The 20,917-nt window shown below is 41.6% G+C and overlaps 2 protein-coding genes across 4 annotated transcripts in view; both read right to left on the bottom strand.

Annotated features, from left to right (window-relative positions):
• Nucleotides 1-4,439, bottom strand: part of DDHD2 (DDHD domain containing 2) — a 37,925-nt gene extending 33,486 nt beyond the window's left edge. For 2 of the 3 annotated variants that reach the window (XM_070781414.1, XM_019953268.2), the window contains exons 1-5: nt 4,280-4,439; nt 2,803-3,030; nt 1,964-2,151; nt 1,043-1,132; nt 244-364 (exon numbers count right to left, since the gene is read on the bottom strand). In XM_070781414.1, coding sequence (XP_070637515.1) covers nt 244-364; nt 1,043-1,132; nt 1,964-2,151; nt 2,803-3,022 — 619 coding nt within the window. In that variant the 5' untranslated portion in view covers nt 3,023-3,030; nt 4,280-4,439. Of the gene's footprint in view, nt 1-243; nt 365-1,042; nt 1,133-1,963; nt 2,152-2,802; nt 3,031-4,279 lie in introns of those variants that run through there. The other variant, XM_070781415.1, reaches the window with a different exon arrangement.
• Nucleotides 4,440-11,925: 7,486 nt separating this feature from the next.
• Nucleotides 11,926-20,917, bottom strand: part of BAG4 (BAG cochaperone 4) — a 30,785-nt gene continuing 21,793 nt past the window's right edge. The window contains exons 3-5 of the mRNA XM_019953479.2: nt 20,332-20,586; nt 19,667-19,921; nt 11,926-18,926 (exon numbers count right to left, since the gene is read on the bottom strand). Of these exons, the coding sequence (XP_019809038.2) occupies nt 18,441-18,926; nt 19,667-19,921; nt 20,332-20,586 (996 nt within the window). The 3' untranslated portion in view covers nt 11,926-18,440. The remainder of the gene's footprint in view (nt 18,927-19,666; nt 19,922-20,331; nt 20,587-20,917) is intronic.

The following is a 20,917-nucleotide window of genomic DNA, read 5'->3' as shown; positions in this document are numbered from 1 at the left end:
CTGATTAGTAGTGCCCAAATTTTATCCATCCCACCATATATACTTAGCAACTTCAAAAGAGATTTTTATACCTATTAAGATTCTCACTAGATCAAGTAATACTAATCTTAACTTAGAATAAGCCCATTGGATTAAAGACCATTTTTTAAGCCTCAAGGTAATCAATATCATAGAAAAAGTCCACAGTTTAAGTCATAAACAAGTACATCAGAAGATAAGAAAAAAATGAATGATTAACATTACCACAGTGAATGTCAACAGAGATGTTCTCAACCCCCCTCTTCACTGTTCGAGGTCGACCTTGCTCAGCAGGTGCTGAACCCCATTCATCGGACCCTGCAACTGGCTGGTAATGCACCATAAGCTTAAATAAAAAAGATCAGAGCAATAAAGATATTTATTCTACATTAAAGACATCTTAATACCTTCTGAGGGGTGGGGACAAGTCTTTCAAAACATAAAGTGTGAAAGAGAAAGTCACTCAGTTGTGTCCAACTCTGTAATCCCATGAGCTGTAGCCCACCAGGCTCCTCTGTCCATAGAAGTCACCAGGCAAGAATAATGGAATGGATTGTCATTTCCTTCTCCAGGGGAATTTTCCCAACCCAAGGATCAAACCTGGGGCTCCTGCATTGCAGGCAGATTCTTATGAATGCAATATAAAAATTTCCAAAGGTTATCCTATGTAGAATCGCTAGAAAAAAGAAACCACTAAGAATTAATTGCATTCTCTTTAGTAACTCAATTAATCTTAATCCTATCATTAAAGTCAAAGTGAAGTCCCTCAGTCTCTTCGAGACCCTGTGGACTGTAGCCCACCAGGCTCCTCCACCCATGGGATTCTCCAGGCAAAAATACTAGAGTGGGTTGCCATTTCCTTCTCCAGGGGATCTTCCTGACCCAGGGATTGAATCCAGGTCTCCCGCATTGTGGGCAGAGGCTTTAACCTCTGAGCCACCAGGGAAGCCCAATCCTATCATTAAAGAAGGGCCTTAAAAAAAAAAAAAAGAAGAAGAAGAAGAAGGGCCTTAATTTGCTTTACCTTTGGATTGTGTAATATAATAATTTCTCTGTTGGGAGACTCCAATTTCTTTTTCCATTCATCCAGAGTTACAGCAAGCATGTAAGTTTCCTTAAAACAAGACACATTTCATTAGATTTCTCTAATGGCTTTTCTATTAAAATTGAACCTCTCTACAAGAATACTGCTAGATAAACAATTACAGTAAGAATATCTTACTCCAATTTATCAAATTGATTTTAATTCTCTTTAAATGACAACAGACACTAGTATAGAATAAAACAAAAAACAATCAACAAAAAATAATCATTCTGCTACTATCATCTAGACTGGAAAAAACAGCTATACACTGTCAGTAATGCCTAAAGTGGCTTCCGACATCAATACACATCTTGATATATTTCTTTCAATGATATTAATGCATGTATATTATCCACAAAATTAGGATATTACATATACAGTTCCTTCTCTTGATTTATCAAATTTTAAAATTCTTTTAAAATTACAATAAGTATCAGAACAAAGACAAAAAATCAGTCCTAATTCCATCATCTAGACTAGAAATAATCATTGTTCACATTTTGATATATTTCTTTCAACAATATTAATGTCCTACTCCAATTTAAAGCAAATTTCAGAATAGTTTCAGAGCAAGAAAAATAAAAGCAAAAATGAACAACTTCATGGTCATAGTTTAAATACTAACAATGATCACCATTAGAGAAAAAAATTTTTAAAGACATAAACAGTTTCTGTAATATTTTAAAATCTGAAAACTACTTTATCCTGAAACGGACTTGCAAAAAGAAATGCCATAAACTGTGATGCAGATAGAACCAAGCTCTCTTTATAAATTCACAAAATAAGTCACAAAGAGGAAGAAAAGATTATTAAATAAGAGAAGAAAAGGAAGAAAATGAGTAAAAGAGGTCAAAGGAATACCTCTAGAACTTCGCTGAAGCTCTCCGAGTATGGAACATACTTATTATCTTTGTCTCCTTTGTAAAACCAGGTACATCGTCTCACTTCTGAAGCCAGCTCATCCCAGTAAACAGCATACCGCATCCTCTCCCCCAAATGAACATCATATCTACCCCCATCAGTGGGAACAATTCTATCACAATCTTTTCCTATTGAGGATTGGAAAGGGGAAAAGCAGCACATAGTATAGCAAAATAAAATACAACTGCCACTCCCAAAATACAACTCTGAGTTATATGCTAAATAATGTTATAAAGCACATGAATGATTCCTTTCTTCTTGGCTAAACCATCAAAATCATTCTTGGCTTTAATGAAACATGAAAAAAATAATACCCAAATACTATTTTGCTCTTTTTCTGAGGAGATTATAGTATCCCTTAAAAAAAAAAAACAACTGTAAATAAGAAAGCTTTCCTGAATTTTTTGCTTAAGGGGTCAAAAGGTAAATTAATGACCTCATGATGATAAAGTACTAACCAGCATAGAAAAAACAAGTGAAAAATTAAAGAATTCATTCTTTTGCAATATGATACTACCACCCACCATTCTTTTTAAACAAAAACTGAAACATAAGAAACATTATTGGATAACTATGCAGAAATTACAATAGGCACTGTTTTCAAAATACAGACCAAATTTTGAATATTATAAACTCACTGGACAGTAATGCAGAACTTCAGTATTAAAATGCTATAGGAGATAACTAGAAACAGCACTCACTATAATGACTATCATATTACAGTTTTAAAGGAATGACAGTAAGTCCTCGCCTGTTACAAGTCATCACTTTCACCCTACCAGAGCTGTATGCCTCTTCCAGCTGCTGTGAATCCTGCGAGTTGAAAGGAATCCATGTCTCCTTAGAATCTATTATCTTACAATAAAACCAATGAGGAGAAACTGGTTCATACAAACTGCCAGCATCCATGTCTAGGAGCTCAAAGGAACTACATGAATTTGGTGATGGAGATGGGTCTGACTGGGACGACTGTTCCTGCTGTGACTCCACTGATGACATTTTGTTCTCTAAAAGACAAAAGAAAACTCTCAGAAAAAAAATTTCCTTCTATTAACAGTGTAATTGTTCATACACACAGACACACACACACAAAACAGGGTTATTTTTAAGAGGAATTTCTGGGAAAAAAAAAAAAAGACAACACCTAAGGCAGCCACACAATTTAAAATATAAATAACAAATTAACAGCTTTTTGTTTGGTTGGTTTTTGTTTTTTTTAGGGAGGGAAGGAGGCTTTAAACAAAATGCTTCTTATAGTTAGATCAACGGGCTTTGCACTGATCTCCCAATCCTCCCAGAAAACTACGATTTTAATTAAACAAAACTGGAATCATGAGAAACGCATGGTCAAAATCTTGATTGCAAAAACACCCCAAACCACTTTACCCCAATTTCCAATATAAATCTAGTGCCAAAGCCAAAAACATTTACTCCAACTGTTTTTAATAACACCTGCTTTTAGGCTCCAGATTACGGGAATTACAACACTGAAAATAAAACTATTCATTTAAGGTAACAGTCACTTCTTATCAATCCTTGAAGGGTGCTGAAGCACGGACGAAGGTACAAATTTCTGAAAACGCGAACCCTCGCTTGGGCCACTGCGCGCAGGCGCGCGCCCACTCGCACGGTCCAGGTTTCAAGAGGAAAAAAGTAGCAAGTGACCTTCTTGCCCCAAGGAAGACTGACCATTGTGTTTCCCCTTCACCGCTCGGCAGAGACTAACCAACGCTGCAGACAGACCACAAAAGGGAAACCCAGGCTCCGGCGAGGGGAGCGGGCGAGACCACCTCGGCACTCAGTGCAGCTGGACCGAGAACACCCGGCCTTCCTCTGAGCCGCCGCTCCCCGGCTTCCGCCACTTTTTATCTTTTTTTCTCTCCAGCACGAATTTACCTCCACCACCTCGCATGTCCCCTCTCCCCAGGACCCCGGGCCTCCTGCGACCCAGGTTTGAGACCTCAGGACTCGCGGACGCCTCTCCCCGTCCCGCCTCCAGCCCCGCAGCGAGCAGCGGGACGCGGGTGGAAACCGGATGACTTCCCGGCGCCTCCAGGAGCCGTCGATACCAAGAGGGCCCAGGCCGCGTCCCTGAGACCGAGGCCACCCCCCGCCCCGCCGGGGCTGGTCCTCCCGGGCCCCCGCTTCCCTGCCTCCGGGCATCGCGCCCTCCTCCGCTCCTGGCATCTCCATCCCGCAGGGCCTCCCAGCCGCCCCTCGGGTCGGGGGCCCGGGGCCCGGCCGCCGCGGACTCACCTGGCTACCTCACAGCCTTTCGCGCTCTGCTGCCCTCGCTCAGAGGGGCACGACATGTCCCCGCGGAAGCCTGCCCCGCGAGCCGGGGCGGGGCGGGGCGGAGCTTGCGGGCCCGCGGGATTCGCGCCAACACCGTTCTCCACCGCGCTCCCAGTAGGCGAGCTGCCAGCCGGCCGGGCCGCCGAGAGCAGAGAGCTGAGGTGACGGGGAGCGCGCAGTGGAGCGACGGCCGGGGCTTGGAGACCCGCAGGGGCGCTGGCAGGAAGTGTCGCGAGAGGTGGAGGGACTCGCGCGAGATGTTATCCTCGGAACCGGCTGGAGGTCGGCGCGTGGGACTAGTGGGTGTTGCGTGCGGCGTGCCCTCCGCTCCGAAGCCTCCCGCGGGTTCTCGGCACAAGGCTCAGGAGGTCTTTGGAAGGGAGGGACGCGGCCTGAGGCGTTACGAGTGGAAAGCCTGTCAAGTCTCGGTGAAAGCCAAGGTTCTTCGAGCAAGGATAAACGTGCCCAGCCTCTTCACTTTATAGAGAGGAAGACAGACGTCCTGGCCCCCGTGGTACCCCGGCTGACCTGCTAATGGCCAGAATGGTGCGAGGACGCTGGCATGCTACCCCCTGCTGAAAAGTTGGGCAGGGCGCTGGCAGCAGCTGCGGCTGTCCAGACCTTCGCTTCTGGGTGCTGAGAACACACATGTTGGCATTTGCAAGGGGAAAAAGATCTTTGGGGCTTTGCCCTTCTTCCTGGCGTTTATTAGGATTTCGAGGCTGCCGAAAAGGTGTATTTAAAAGATGTTGAGGTGAGCTTGGCAGGATTCAGAAGCCGCAAGGGAGGTCGGAGGTGATATTTTTGTCTTAACAAGATGACATGACTGAGGTCAAGAGTTTAAATGAATTTCTTAAGTAGTAGAGCTGCCCAGATCTCCTGAGGATTTAGTTTTCTGCAAGACCTCAATTCCTTTGGGCCTACAATACTTTTCTGTTTCCTAACTAAATTATAGGGCAAGGGTTCAGGGGATGTTTGTCAATCTAATTTCTTCAAAAGCTGAGAATAGGAAAACTAAAAGTTTTTGTAACATACTCTCTTACTGTTTAAGCCACACACAATTATCCACAAGTTTACTTATACCTTCTCAAATTTATAACACCTGAATAGCTTCAGTTCTCTGCAGAGGATAAAGCAAGCCAGTTACTAGGATGCTGTTAGATGACTAATGTAACTAATAACAGTAGCTGGCTTTTACTGAGCTCTTACCATGTTCTAGGTACAGTTGTAAGCATTTTACAAGTATAATCCCATTTAATTCTCACAGCAACAGGGTTTTGTAGGTTATCTCTATTTGCAGAGGTAGTTAACATGCTACCAGCAAGTGATGGAGCTGTAAACCCATGCTCTGTCTTCTGAGCCTGCACCTAAGTAACTTAACCTAAAATCAGTTAAGTGATAGAATTGGAACTTGAATTCCAAGCTCCTCTTTCTCCAAATCCCTGATGCAGCCTCCATACCAGGTGTTCAGTTTTGGGGGGAGGCTCTCAGTACCCTCTATACTAACTGCTGAGAACCCTGTAGACAGGGTCTATCATGATTTAGTGTACTACATGTTACCACTGAGAAATTTAAACAATTTATTTGAAAATAAGAATCCATTTCATGTAAATATTTTTGTGGGAAAATATTTTCCAAACATTTTTTTTAATCAAAGAATATTGCTTTCATTTTTGTAAATTTCTTTAATGTCTGGCTTAATAGAAAGCCATTGGATTCGTGTATTTGCCTCTGCATTCAACCTGTTATTAATACAATTTTAGTTTTGGTTGAAGTACAATATATGAAGAAAATCCAGCCTCACTGAACTGTGTAGATGGAGAAGTCTTTTAATAGCCTTTTGAGATAAATTGTAGGATATTCTAATACTGCACTAAAATTCAACAAATGGTAGCTCCTTAAAAGTTAACTGCAATGTGGGATCTGAAAACTATTAGTGAATTTTTGTTCTCTGATACATTAAAACCCATTGGTTTATTCTGTACTTTAACTGGATCTTTTACTCATGCATGATTGATGGCATCATGCATTGATTTGGAAAATAGTTCACTGAGCTATGCAGTCTTTCAAATGTTAACATACTTCATTATCTTTTTAATTACCACCAATCTAATTAGAAAAGCATTTTTAAGTATTAGGAAGCTGTCAAGCTCAAACAAGGTAAGTTTTCCAAAATTCCTTTTTCTTTAAAGGTCTAATTTCATCATTAGCAACAAATACTGTCAGTTGTGCTCCTTGAAGCGACAAGCTCACTTGGTTTTCAAGAAAAGTTCTGCCAAATACCTAAATCTGCATAGCCACAGTTTTTGTGTTATTTGTACTTTCAAATAAAAATGATGTTCCAGGAAAAAGAGCAGCTAGTTTTCAAGTCCAGTATGTTAGTTGCATGTGCTTTTTCCTCACAAGACCAGCTGTGGTATTGTGACTTACAGGAAAAACATCTATTCGGTCATTCAGATGTATGAAAGTGAAAAGTCACTCCGCTGTATCCGACTCTTTGTGACCCGACCCCATGGACTATACAGTCCATGGAATTCTCCAGGCCAGAATACTGGAGTGGGCAGCCTTTCCCTTCTCCAGGGTATCTTCCCAACCCAAGGATCAAACCCAGGTCTCCCATTGCAGGTGGATTCTTTACCAGCTGAGCCACAAGGGAAGCCCAATACTGGAGTGGGTAGCCTATCCCTTCTTCAGGGGATCTTCCCAACCCAGCAATTGAACCGGGGTCTCCTGCATCACAGGCAGATTCTTTACCAACTGACCTATCAGGGAAGTCCCATTCAGATGAATATGTATATTCAATTCACAAATCCTAGCTCACAGCTCTCCAAACCCTTGGACTTGCCTGAGCTATAAAAGCAGTGGGATAATATTTGAACTCTCATCCTCAGGTCCTAAAATACCTCAGGGAAAGTGACTCTGGGACAGAAAGAGGGGGAGCTGCTTCTCTGGAGAATCAACGATGTGATTAGAGGGTGGTAACTTTCAGTCCCAACGCCCAGCCTCCGGGGGAGGGCAGAGGGGTTAAAGGTTGAATTAGTTGCCAATGGCCAATGACTTAGTCATGCCTTTGCAATGAAGCCTCACTAAAAATCCAGAGGCCAGGGTTCAAAGAGTTTCCAGGTTGGAGAACACCTGTGAAGATCAGGGGGACCCATGTACCTGGAGAGGGCATGGAAGCCCTGCCCCCTTCCACCAGGCCATGCCCTATATCTCATACCCTATGTATAAACTGGAAATCTAGTAAATAGATGGGTTTTCCCGGGATTTGTGAGCTGTCCTGGCAAATTCACTGAAGCTGAGGAGCAAGTCATGGGAACCTCTGATTTGCAGCCAGTTGGTCAGAAGCACAGGTAACGACCTAGATGTGTGACTGGCACCTAGAGTGGAGGACGGTCCTGTGGGGCTGAACCCTTTACGTGTGGAATCTGATTCTGTACCCGGTAGACAGGGTCAAAAATGACTTGAATTCTTGGACACCCTGCTGGGGGTTCAAGAATTGCTTGTTGGTGTGGGGAGGCCTCCACCTCCACATACACAGTTGAAACTGGGTCTGGAAACCCTTTTTCAGCAGTGTAGTTTTAGCCTGCAGAACTGTTTCATGCATCCTAACCATTTTGTCACATAGAATGTCAAAAAGGTGTGAAGTCAAGGGTTAAGAGTTAATAAAATTAATAATTTACTCTTCATGAAGTATGGAGAAGGCGATGGCACCCCACTCCACTACTCTTGCCTGGAAAATCCCATGGACGGAGGAGCCTGGTGGGCTGCAGTCCATGGGGTCGAGAAGAGTCGGACTCGACTGAGCAACTTCACTTTCACTTTTCACCTTCATGCGTTGGAGAAGGAAATGGCAACCCACTCCAGTGTTCTTGCCTGGAGAATCCCAGGGACGGGGGAGCCACCAGGCTGCCGTCTTTGGGGTCGCATAGTCGGGCACAACTGAAGCGACTTAGCAGCAGCAGCAGCATGAAGTATATTTTTAAGTGAAACTGGCATTTTTTTTTTTTTACAAATGCATGACAGTGGACAATACAATGACGAATAGCACAATGTGTTTCCACTGCCTTAATTCCTGGAAAGGCACCAGCAATTTTACCCACCACTGATTTTCCATCAACAGTGCAAATGGCAGCAACGAAGCAAAAAAGGCACATCGAGTCCTAGTACTACTGGGAAAACAGTTTGCATCTCGTGACCCTTAAAGGGATCTCTAAGACTCCCAGCCTCCACGGACCACCCTTTGAGAACTATACAACAATTAAGTGTGCCTAATCTGGGGCTTGGAATAACAATACCTACCCTGAAGGAGTTCACAGTCTCAATAGGCGAGACAAGCAGGTAAACAAATACATCTTATCCAGTGCTGTAACAGAGACCAGATACACCAGTAGTTACAAAAGAGGGAGTAATCAAATGTCCAGGCATACCTCTAAAAGTTATCATTCAGTAGGTCTTCAGTGGGATTCAGGAATCTGCATTTTAAACAAGCCCTCTAGGTGATTTGGAAGCATAGGAGAAGGCAATGGCACCCCACTCCAGTACTCTTGCCTGGAAAATCCCATGGACGGAGGAGCCTGGTAGGCTTCAGTCCATGGGGTCGCTAAGAGTTGGACACGACTGAGCGACTTCACTTTCACTTTTCACTTTCATGCATTGGAGAAGGAAATGGCAACCCACTCCAGTGTTCTTGCCTGGAGAATCCCAGGGACGGGGGAGCCTGGTGGGCTGCAGTCCATGGGGTCGCTAAGAGTTGGACACGACTGAAGCGACTTAGCAGCAGCATGAGATCCACACTTTGAGAAACACTGCCTTAAGAAGTATAAATTGCAAGTTTCCCACTTCTTTCGAGAATAAGTCGTATTTCAATATTAAAAAGGTATTGCGTGGAGTGCCTATCAAGGCATTAAGTGTTCTGAGGACAGGCTGTGTTTGGAGAGGTTCTCAATCCCTGGTGGACACCTAGGCATCAAAAGTTGAGACGACTCCACAGATGTCTCTGATGCACTGACTCTAAGATAACAAGGCTGGGGCCTTGGGCTGTGACAGTGATTCTCAAACTCTGATGATCAGAAGAGTGTGCTAAGTAGATTCTTTACATTTCAGATCCATGCCCGAGATAGTTAATCAGAGGGGTCATGACTCTACATTGTAATCAAGAACATACAGACTGCTACTGTGAGGCAAGTACCATGAACTGACTTTGTTTTATAAAAGAAGTTAGAACAAGAGGAACCACAAAGACATCAGAGTGATGTTCTTTTCCAGCCCAAAGTTGGCGATTTTTATAAGTTCATAAACCATTCCTAAGAATGCATTTTATTACTTTATAGCCACAACTGAATACTTTTGCCCCCAACTTAAGTAATCTTAGCTTTTAGTTTTTTCGCTTTGAGGAAAGTGACTTGTACTTTTCCTTGTGTTGTCTCTTATTTCAGTGAAGGTTGTTTTGAGCTGATAACTTCGATTGAAACTGTACAGCAAGGCATCTCTCCTCAGGCCCCTGGAGGCTTCCATCAGACCAAGGTTTCCTCTTAGCTAGGGTTGTCAGAGTGAGCATATGCAAATGTAGCAAGTGCAAAAGTAAAATAAAACACTTCAAGAAACAATCAGAGAAAATCTTCAGGAAGAATAATGAGTTCTCAGAGACTTGATACCAAAAGTCCTTAAAAGGAAAAACTGATAAATAGGATTTCATCAAAATTAAAAACTTTTGCTCTGTGAAAAACTGTTAGCAGGATGAAAAGACAAGCCACAGACTAGGATAAAATATTTGCAACCCACCAATCTGACAAAAGACCAGTATCTAGAAAACACAAACAAGTCTCAAAAGTCAACAGTGAAAAGACAATCAATGGAACCCAAATTTGGTTTCAATGCCATTCTTCAGGAACAAGGAGCAGGAAGAATAATTGCTTCTAGGACTAAACAGGAATATACAAGATGAGCCTGGAGACCCATGTAGTGCTGGGCTCCCAGAAAAAAGCCCCACACAACCATGGGGGTATATATGTCAAAAGGACACAACTGAAAGAGCTCCCAATGGCCAAAAGTAAATAAGGTAGCACTAGATCATAACATGGAGAAGGCAATGGCACTCCCTCCAGTACTCTTGCCTAGAAAATCCCATGTACGGAAGAGCCTGGTAGGCTGCAGTCCATGGGTCGCTCAGAGTCGGACACGACTAAGCGACTTCACTTTCACTTTTCACTTTCATGCATTGGAGAAGGAAATGGCAATCCACTCCAGTGTTCTTGCCTGGAGAATCCCAGGGACGGGGGAGCCTGGTAGGCTGCCATCTATGGGGTCTCACAGAGTCGGACACGACTGAAGTGACTTAGCAGCAGCAGCAGCAGATCATAACATAAAGTATAAAATAAATAAATATGGGTCCCCTCAGATATAAAGAAATACATAAATGGGAGACAATCAACAAATATACCTTGCAGGGAGAGTCTTAAGAGTTAACCAATAAATACTCTGAATGAGTTGGAGGACAGGGACTTTCTTCCAAAGAATAGTTTGGAAGTGGGGGTGGGGGGTGGGGGAGTGGCGCAAAAAAGACTGTAGTGGAGAAACCTGACAGGCTCCACCTGAGCCAGGTGATGACAGGTTAGCATCGACAGGATAAGCTGCGTCGACAGTATAGCCATTCAATGTCTGATGAGAAAGGGCATTCACCTCTGTGGTCTTCCTCCCCAAAACACAAGCCCCAGTGTGATCAGGAGAAAAACATCAGACGAAATAAATCCCAGTTGAGGGGCATTCTATGAAACATCTGAACTGCACTCCTCAAAACCATACAGGTTATCAAAAACAAGGAAAGTCATGGGGGTTCTCCGGTGGGCTGGTGGTCAGGACTCTATGCTATCCACCCAAACCCAGATTCAATCCCTGGTCAAGGAATTGAGATTCCACAAGCCTCACAGTGAGGCCAAAACAAAACAAGGAAATTCTGAGAAACTGTCATGGCCAAGAGGCTCCTAAGGAGATATGATGACTCAATGTAATACAGTATCCTAGGTGGGATCCAGGAAAAGGAAAACGGTGTTAGGTAAAAACAAAGGAAATCTGGATAAAGTATAGACTTTAGTCAATAAGAATGTATCAGTACTGATCCGTTAGTTGTGACAAATACACACCACTAATTTAACATGTTGATGGTGTAGTATATGTTGGATCTCTGTATATCATAATCCCTCTATAAATCTAAACTATTCTAAAATAAGAAATTTATTAAAATAAATAGTTAGAAAATGAGCAAAAGACACACAGGGACATTTTTACAGAAGAGCATATACAACTGGCAAATAAGCATGAGAAGAGGTTCAACATTGTTAACCATTAAGGAAATGAAAGTTAAAAGCACAATGAGATATCATTACACACTGATCAGAATGGTCAAAATAAAAAACTGACACCACCAAATGCTGGCAAGCATACAGAGAAACTCCCACACTGCTGGTGGGAATGCAAATGGTACAACCTCACTTTTAGGAAAGTCTGGTAGTCCCCTAAAAAATTAAACATGCACATATCGTATGACCCAGAATGGCACTCCTGGGCATTTATCCCAAAGAAATGAAAACCATGTCCACACAAAAACCTGTGCATGAATGTACATAGCAGCTTTATTCATAATAGCCCTAAACTGAAACCACCCAGATATCCTTCCACAGGTGAAGGTTGAACAAAGGTACATCCATATCACAAACTACTAATTAGCAATAAAAAAGAACTACAGATACAGGAAACAACTTGGATGAATGTCAAGAGAATTTTGCTGAGTGGGCAAAAAACCCAACCTCTAATGATCACATACCATACAATTCTATTTCTGTAACGTTCTCAAAATGACAAAATTCAGAAATGGAGAACAGATTTGTGATTGCCACGGATTTAGTGTGGAGGGAAAGGAGAAGCAGGGGTGGCTGTGAAAGGTCAACAGGAGGAACGGCGGTGGCGACGGGACTGTTCTGCATCTTGTTCCGTATCAATGTCCACATCCTGGTGGTGACGTGGCGGTGAAGTTCTGTGAGATGTTGCCATTGGAAGAAACTGTGTAAGGGGCACAGGAAAGCTCTGCATTATTGCAGAGTTAGTTCGTCTGTGAACTAACAAATTACCTCAGAACAAAAACTTTAATTAAAAAGATACCATACAGGGCATCCCCTGGCAGTCCAGTGGTTAGGACTCCACTCTTGCATTGCTGAGGGCTGGGCTTCAATCCCTGGTGGGAACTAAGATTCCCACAAGCTGCTCAGCACGGCCAAAAAATAAAGAAAGAAAGAATACAATACAACTGGCACTCCTATCCATGAGTTCCACATTCACGGATTCAGCCAACCATGGGTTGACAATATTTGGAAAGAAGAAAAAAAGTTCAGTCAAGTTCCAAAAAGCAAACACTTGAATTTGCTACACATTCAGCAACTATTTACATAGCATTTACATTGTATTTACAACTATTTACATAGCATTTACATTGTATTAAGTATTATAACTAATCTAGAGGTGATTTGAAGTATATGGGAGGATAAACCTAGGTTTTATGCAATTACTACACCATTTTTATATAAGAGACTTGAGCATCCATGGTTTTTGTACTGGAACCAATCCCCCACCCATACTGAGGGATGAGACTATATCCCTAGTTAATCTGGATTTCAGAAAAACAATTATTTTTAGTATCATTATGTCCCATGCAATATGAGGAACACACTGATACTAGAAGATGAGTTGTTGTTTATCTGAAATTCAAATGTAACTGAGAGTCCTATATTTTATCTGGCAACACTACTCTTGGCATTCTACCAGGGTAAGGTGTATATTGTGAAATAAAAGAGTTGGCTAGAGCAAATGTGCTCTGATCTCAGAAACCCCTAAATCCTCCCTTCTCAGTAGCTGGCGTCTCCTCTGCTCACATTTTGTACTGTGTGCTAACCGTCCACCACTTGTGATGAGAAGAGCCACACAGAGAAGTAAAAATTATCCAGATAGTCTTCCCTTCTCAATTTCCATTTAAAACAGATATTCTTTCCAAGAAAGAGTATGAAAAAATAATTAAACAGAATAGTCATGAAGCATTTTCTAGAGGCAATTTTGAGTCTCCAGTAGTGAACAACAATGGTGTCCAGTATAAAAACACAACTAAGAACTAACAGACATCTCAAAAAAAAACTCTAACATGAAAAAGATGGCAATCTAAAAAGAAAGGGAACAACAATTTGTAGGAAATTCATTATTCAAGATGAAACAAATATCAAGAAATTACCATTAATGTTCTTAGAGTTATAAGATCCCCACAAATAAGAGCGGAATCACATAGAGAACAAAAAATTCTAGAAACTAAAAATATGGTAGGTGGAAATGTAAAATTCAGTGGTGAGTTGGAAGATAAAGGGGAGTAAATCTCCCACAAAGACAGCAAAAAGGCAGAAAACTGAAGTGAAAAGTCAAAGAACCAGGCTAAGAAATCCGTAACAGAAACAGCAAGAATTCTAAAAAGAGGTAATAGAAATGAGGGTAGCGGAGGGGGAAGAGAAACAAAAAACCCGAGAAAATATTATAGGACTTAAGGGCAGGTGTCTCCAGAATGAATTATGCCCAGGAAAATGGACAAAAACAGACCCACACCAATGTTATACTGTTAGGAAATACTCAGAACAGAGGGGACAAAAATAGCCTACAAGCTACCAAGAAGAAAAACCAAGTTTTAAACAAAGGATCATGAAAACACCTTTTCAAATATGCAAGATATTTAAAAAATTATTTCCTATACACCTTTTTTTTCAGAAAACTACTCGAGAACAGGCTCGACCAAAATGAGGGAAAACACTAAGAAAGAGAAAGACACAGACTGCAGGAAAAAAAGAATCCAACAGAAGAGGCGGAGAGAATCCCCAGGATGAACAGAAGACACCAGAATAAGTATGCACCAGGAACACAGCCGTTCTCCCGTCAGAGGGCCCCAGAGCACAGCTTGTCCAGGAGCCTGAAACTGACCACGTATATCTGAGCATCTTAAGAGAAGATGAGACAAATGATGGAGGGTTTGAGGTCAAATTAGTCATAAGTCATCGACAAACCAAGTAAGACAAAGGATTCATTCCAGGGAAATTCATTCATTCACAATTCCAGGAGTTGTTCAGGCAAAGTAACCAGTTTACTACACGAATAAACTCTGGTCAGCATTACATAGTATAGTAACGAACAACAGAACTACCAGGTAAGTGGATGGAGAAACTGGAGGGAGGAGGGCTGCAATGTGTATATGGCAGAAGCAGAGAGACCAGACCATCATCTTCTACAATAGAAAACAAGTAGAAACAGCCTAAAATTGACAAATGAAGAGGGAGAAATACAACTGTGTTATTAAAAATACTGGGATTTCCCTGGTGGTCCAGTGGTTAGGACCACGCTTTCCACCGCTGGGGGCCACAGAATCATCATTCCCTGGTCAGGTAACTAACATCCCACAAGCTGCACAGTGCAGCCAAATTTTTTTAAAAGGTTAAAAAAAATCAAGAGAATTTTCTTAAAAAAACTCAGTTGAAAGTGGTTACTTTTGTAGAAGGAAAAATGAGAGCATGACAGAGAGCTCCTTTTCATAAACTTTAAATTGCTAGCTTCTATAGAATTATTTGAGTCTTTAAACTCATAACTTTTTTAAAAAGAAAAAAAAGATGAAAAACTCCAGTCATCAAGTATCCGTCCCCCAAAAAACTTTAATGCCAATTTAATCTATATTCTTCAACTTAAAAATCTTCCTACCTCTAACGGTAGGAAGATTTTTAACCAGCTAAAAATCAGTTTTAAAAGCCCTATTTTTCAAAGCATTTGGAAGAATTCCCCACCAAGAATGTAGAGACTAGCCCATGCCACTGATACTTCATCGGGACTTACTTGTGTAAATGTTTATACTGGCGTTTGTATTTGGAACAATAGTGGTTATTATAAAAAAGAGATAGTTGTGTTTAACATGCCAGATCTGGGTAACTTTATTCAAGATTTTCACAAAAATTATCCCCAAAGTAATATTAGACACTTTTTAAAAGTCCAGATTTGAAATATCAAAAACATTTTGAATTCAGTCTGGAGTGAATACTAAGTCAAGAACTGAATCAAATCCACACACAAATAAATGAACACCAATTTTCCTTACGTTCACTATATTTTCTGGAAGAGGCTGCCAATTTAGTTTTCCTTTCCTTGACACTGGCATTTAGAATCATTTTAACATGGTTTACATCTTTAAGTTCTAAGTCTGTACTTATCCTGAATGCTGCTGCCAAGTCGCTTCAGTCGTGTCCGACTCTGTGCGACCCCATGGACTGCAGCCTACCAGGCTTCTCCGTCCCTGGGATTCTCCAGGCATGAACACTGGAGTGGGTTGCCATTTCCTTCTCCACTTATCCTGAATATCTTATTATAATTAAAACTATAAATCCAGAAGCAATAGCCCTCCCTTAAGAAGGAATCCAATTAATAAATACAGAAGGACTTCGAGAAACAAAGTCACACTGGAACCTCACAGTAGTAACTGACACAAGAAAGATCTGCCAATGGATTAAAAAATGAGTGGGCTGAAGTTTAAGCAGAAACGGGACATTTGCATAGCTCACGTTATCTCCAGCAAACATTCAGTCACTACAAAGGAAAACACAGGAAGTTTACAGTAGCGATTTCTAGACACCACCTTAGGTAGTGGCTAAGGTTAGTAACACCAGAAATACATTACCGCGTCAGGGGTCATGGATACACTGTCAGAGATCAGAGGACACTATGATGACATGACAACTAAATTCGAGGCAGGATCCTGGATTGGATCCTGAAACAGAGAAACGGCATTAGTGAAAAGACCAAGACAATCTCTACTTTCCAAAATTCTACTTTAGTTAATAGTATTGTATCAAGGCTAATTTCTTAACTTGACAAATGTTGTACAGTTATGTAAGATGTTAATGTAAAGGGATCATTAGTGAAGAGTATACAGAAACTGCTGTTTTTACAACTCTTCAGGAGGTCTAAAATTATCTAAAAAATTTTTTTAAATAACTGTTAAAAACACACACACATATGTATGTGTATATAAATAAATCAAGACTTCAGGGAAACTGGTATCATGGGCATTCAGTTAAAAAATAGTGTTCTTGCCTGTATCAGTCATTGTCTCACTGGTTTATGAGCTTTAAAGTTCTCCCTCTTCTAACATTTGTTTCAACTTTTAAATTTTCATAAAAAAGCCTTTTTTTAACATTCCTATATTAGGCCAAAAATAAAAATCCTTGAATAAAATTGGCACCATATTATCTCATAAAATCACTCATATCAACCTAAGACCAATCACTATTTTTACTCTAATTGTTCTCATCATACGTTTGTATTTTTTTTTTTTTAATAAGGAGAGAAAATGGCTGAAAGATTTGTTTTCTTATTAATAGGCCTGGCAGTCAAGAGGGGAAAAAAACACATTATCACTTAGGTATCTTATTAAGAAACAGTAGTTTTTCCAATAACATATTATATACTGGAACTCACTTCAGATATAAAAAGTAAGTTATCTACCTAAGTCTCTTCTACACAATAGCTTAGAGCTAGCTACCCAAGCAAAGGGCTTTCCTGGTGGCTCAGGAGTAAAGAATCCTTCTGCCAATGCAGGAGACATGGATTTGATCCCTGGGTCGAGAAGATTCCCTGGAGAAGGAAACGGCAACCACTCCAGTATTTTTGCCTGGAGAATCCCATGGACAGAGAAGCCTGGCAGGCTACAGTGCGTGGGGTTGCAAAGGAGTCGGACATGACTGAGGGACTAAACCACCAGCACCCAAGCAAATCCAGCTAAGACCTTTTCAGTATCCCTTTCTTAACCCTGGCTCCAAAGTGGCTGTTATTAGTGGTGGTAAACATCTTTTTTATAAAACAGGCAATATGTCTACACAATTTATTCTAGGGAAACAAAGCAAACCATCACATCTGCCTTTAAAAGAATATAATTTCCCACTCTGGCTGTGGCTGATTCAGTCCCAGAGCGTGAATCCTCTTTTACCCTCTGCATATCCTACTGTACACTGAGCAGATAAGCTGAGCTGAAGTCTGCTCATAGCGACCCTGACGGTGAAGCTACTATTTTAGATGGAGAATAGCATTCCCAAATGGTTGTGCTTATTACTTTTGCAGTGAGTGTTTCTACTCAGCATGGCATTTTTCATTTGTGTTCATTTGTGTTCATGACAGATGTGCCCTGTATGGAAGCAGCTGTAGTAAAAAGATAATGAAGGAGGGGGAAGGAAATTTTAAAGGGAGCTTCATCCAAATACAATGAAGAAAGCAAAAAAGAATATGCCCACATTTTCATTCCTATAGGCATGCCATTTCCAAATTAACCTTCTGATAGTAATAAGAAAAATACAAGTGGTAAAATTCTAACCTGATAACCTATACAAAAAAGGAGACAATCTACCTCAGAAACTCATTACACTGTGCAATATATTCAAGTGGTGAAAGGTTACAAATTTATCCAGAACTGCCATACTATCTGGCTGTCAGTACAGTCTGTTGAGTAATTATATTAAACATATTACTACAAAATATACCAAGAAGTAGAGAATCATACTGTATTTGTGACCTGCAAATAACAAAACAAAACAGAGGTCCAAGGGGGCTCAAGTCCAAGCTGTAATTTACACACAAAGTGTACGGTGAAAGCAGTTACGACGTACAAAAATGTGACAAGTTATCCAGATGTTTTAAAAAACAGAGCCTGTCCAAAGAACATCCAGTCTATCCTGTAGGTTTCTGAGGAGCCTGTTACGTAAGGTGAATTCCCCTCCTGCTGATAAGCAGCAGCTTGCCGACGACACCCATATATTTCTCACTGGGCGAGTCTACTTGGCAATAACGATAACCCGAGAGCTCTCTATTACATTCACTGGTCTGAAAACAACTCATAACCCAACTGTTTTTCCAAGTCCTTTACCAGTTTTTCAAGCTTTCTATCAAAGGAAAGTTGGAATGTATTGCTTCTTGTCGTCAACAGGCATTTCAAAAAGAGGGTAATTAACCAAAATCAAGAGTTCTTTGGTCGAGTTAGTAACAGGCTTCCCCTTTGTTCTAAATCCCTTCATAATCCCTTTTTTTCCAATTTTTCCAGTATGGCCTGGATTTTACAAACCGCCTCTTTCCTGGCCTGCCGGACGGAGTCCTGGCCCCCAGTTTCAACTGAATCCAGTTCCAGAAGTTCCTTGGTTAGCATCTCTTCCAGAAGCCAGTAGGCTTTGTCTGTCTTTTTTCCTACGAACTCTTCTACTTCTTGCTCAAGATACTGGACCTTCTCCAGCACATGTATGATTTTTTTAATGCTTGGGGGAGTCCCTTCATCTGAAGATAAACACTCTTCAGCAAGATGATTACCCTGGTCTTGAGTGCTGGGATGTTCGTGGGAGGCGTTACCATACAGATGAGGCTCAGCACTATACTGGACCTGGGGATCCAAAAGCTCCGAACTGTCATCGTTCACTGATCCCGAGGACTCATACTGATGGACATTGCAAGGAAAGTTGTGCTGGCTCATGCCTTGATCTGGTTGGCTGTAGGTGTAGGAGGAGTCCTTGGAGTGGGAGAGCAGAGAGGGGAGAAAAGCTGTTTTAATGGGAATCCATCAGCATCAGATTTGTTAGCCCCCATCTTCCACCTGACCAGGAAGGTACATGAAAAGATTCCCCACCAATAAAACTGGACAGCCCTCTTAAATCATTTGAGGAAAATACAGCTCTGAAAAGATAAAAGGCAGAGAATTCCTGAGTATACAGGCTGGAATCTACCCTGAGGTAGGTCATCATCATGAACACCTCATAATCTATCTTTATCACCTCACAATCTGACCAGTGACTTAATAAATGGGAATTAGATAGTCTTTTTCCCCTTAAGAGAGAAAACCTGAAGACAAATCTTAAAAAGGAACCTGGCCACAAGCAAATGATGTTCAAGTGTACAGTTTAATAAAACCATGCTATTTCTCATTGGTTTTGTCTTCTGTCTGGAGATGGAGGTAACAAAATCTAACCTCTGGTTTTAACTTTCAGATAGTATTACAACTAATAAGAAAATGAGCACTTTCCTGTCTTTTAAAAAAAAGGAAATGAACCTAAAACTGCTCTAAAATATAGTCTATTTTAAAACAGAAAAAAAAGGAGGCGGGGGAACTGGGCCACATAAAGTTGTAGGTGATGGCCACCAGCTTTTTGAAACTAGTCCCCCCATTTAACACAGGCCAATGCAGAGAAATCCCATATCGTGCTCTCTTGATTACCCAAACATTAAAAGAACAAAGTTCAGCAGGTCTCCTACCTTAGGCTGCGGGGGTGGCGGTGAAGGAGGTGACTGAGGAGAGCCACTGCTAGGCCACGATGAAGTGCTCTCGTTCATGTAGAGACTCCCCGGTGGTCCTGAGGGCGCAGCTGAAGGCCAGGGGTACCGGGTTCCCATTCCATAAGCACCTGGAGGCGCCCATGAGTCCTCCTGGGGTCGTACAGGGGGTCCTGGTTGTGGAACACTACGATTACCATCCCCATAAGGGTAATGCGGTACGCTCATTCCAGGGTTCTGGGTTGAGAGGAAGGAAATATGCTGGTCATTGCTAAAAAAAACTTAAAGAAGTAATGAAAATATTCTAGCGTAAACAGATCCTGAGCTGCCTCCTCTCTGCTTAACAGTGTATACTTTAGCTGCTACAGGATTAAACTGGGGTATTTCTAAACAGTTGCATACCTTCTCCAAACCTACAAAAGCTTGGTTCCAAAGATATCAGGGGCAGGTTTGGTGACCGTCAAGCTCAGAAGGAATAGAGCCTAAATTTTAACAGCTGAAGCACAGCACAGAATTCCCTGGGAAGTGAACAGAGATTCCTAAAATATTTAAAAATATAAACCTAACCTCTTGAAGTGAACAGAGAAATAAACTTGGTACCATTCATTAACAGTTAAAAACTAAAAAGACAACAGAAGGGCGCTTACCTGTGAAGCAGGATATCCCGGAACCTGCCCCCTAAGAGGGGGTGCTTCAGTCTGGCAGTCCTGCTGGGGGTACATCCAACGGGAGACTGGGGTTGGGCTGTTGCCAGGTGAACGGTAAGTGCTTGGAACCTCTGTGGAGTAATTGGTCTGAGCATACCCAGGTGTGTAATAGGCCCCAGGGTACGAGGCAGTATTTGTCCCCGGGCCAGTGGGGTATGGTGGGCCATATCCCCCATTTGTGTAAGAATTCAAACTCTGGAAAAAGCAAAGTTGGAAGAAAAGAGATGAATGAGTACAAGAGCTGAAATGCCCTCACCCTGAGAACTTTGGGAAGAAAGGAGATGAGTAACTAATGAAAATATCAACTACCTAAGCAACCCTTGAGAGGTGGTCTTATATTATTATTGTATACATATATTAAACTGATTATCACTTTACAGTCCCTGTTATAACAGTGGGAAGGTATATTGTGATGAAAGATGAAGTAATGGCCTTAGAACGGTGCTTTTCAACCATTTTCATAAGAACACCTGACAGTTACACCTAACGGGAGGGAGCTTGTCCCCACACACTGGAAAAGGGGCTC

Source organism: Bos indicus, chromosome 27 (genome assembly GCF_029378745.1).
Source record: "Bos indicus isolate NIAB-ARS_2022 breed Sahiwal x Tharparkar chromosome 27, NIAB-ARS_B.indTharparkar_mat_pri_1.0, whole genome shotgun sequence".
Taxonomy (NCBI): Eukaryota; Metazoa; Chordata; class Mammalia; order Artiodactyla; family Bovidae; genus Bos; species Bos indicus.
Note: the sequence above shows the minus strand (reverse complement) of the source record. Positions and strands in the feature narration are given on the sequence as shown.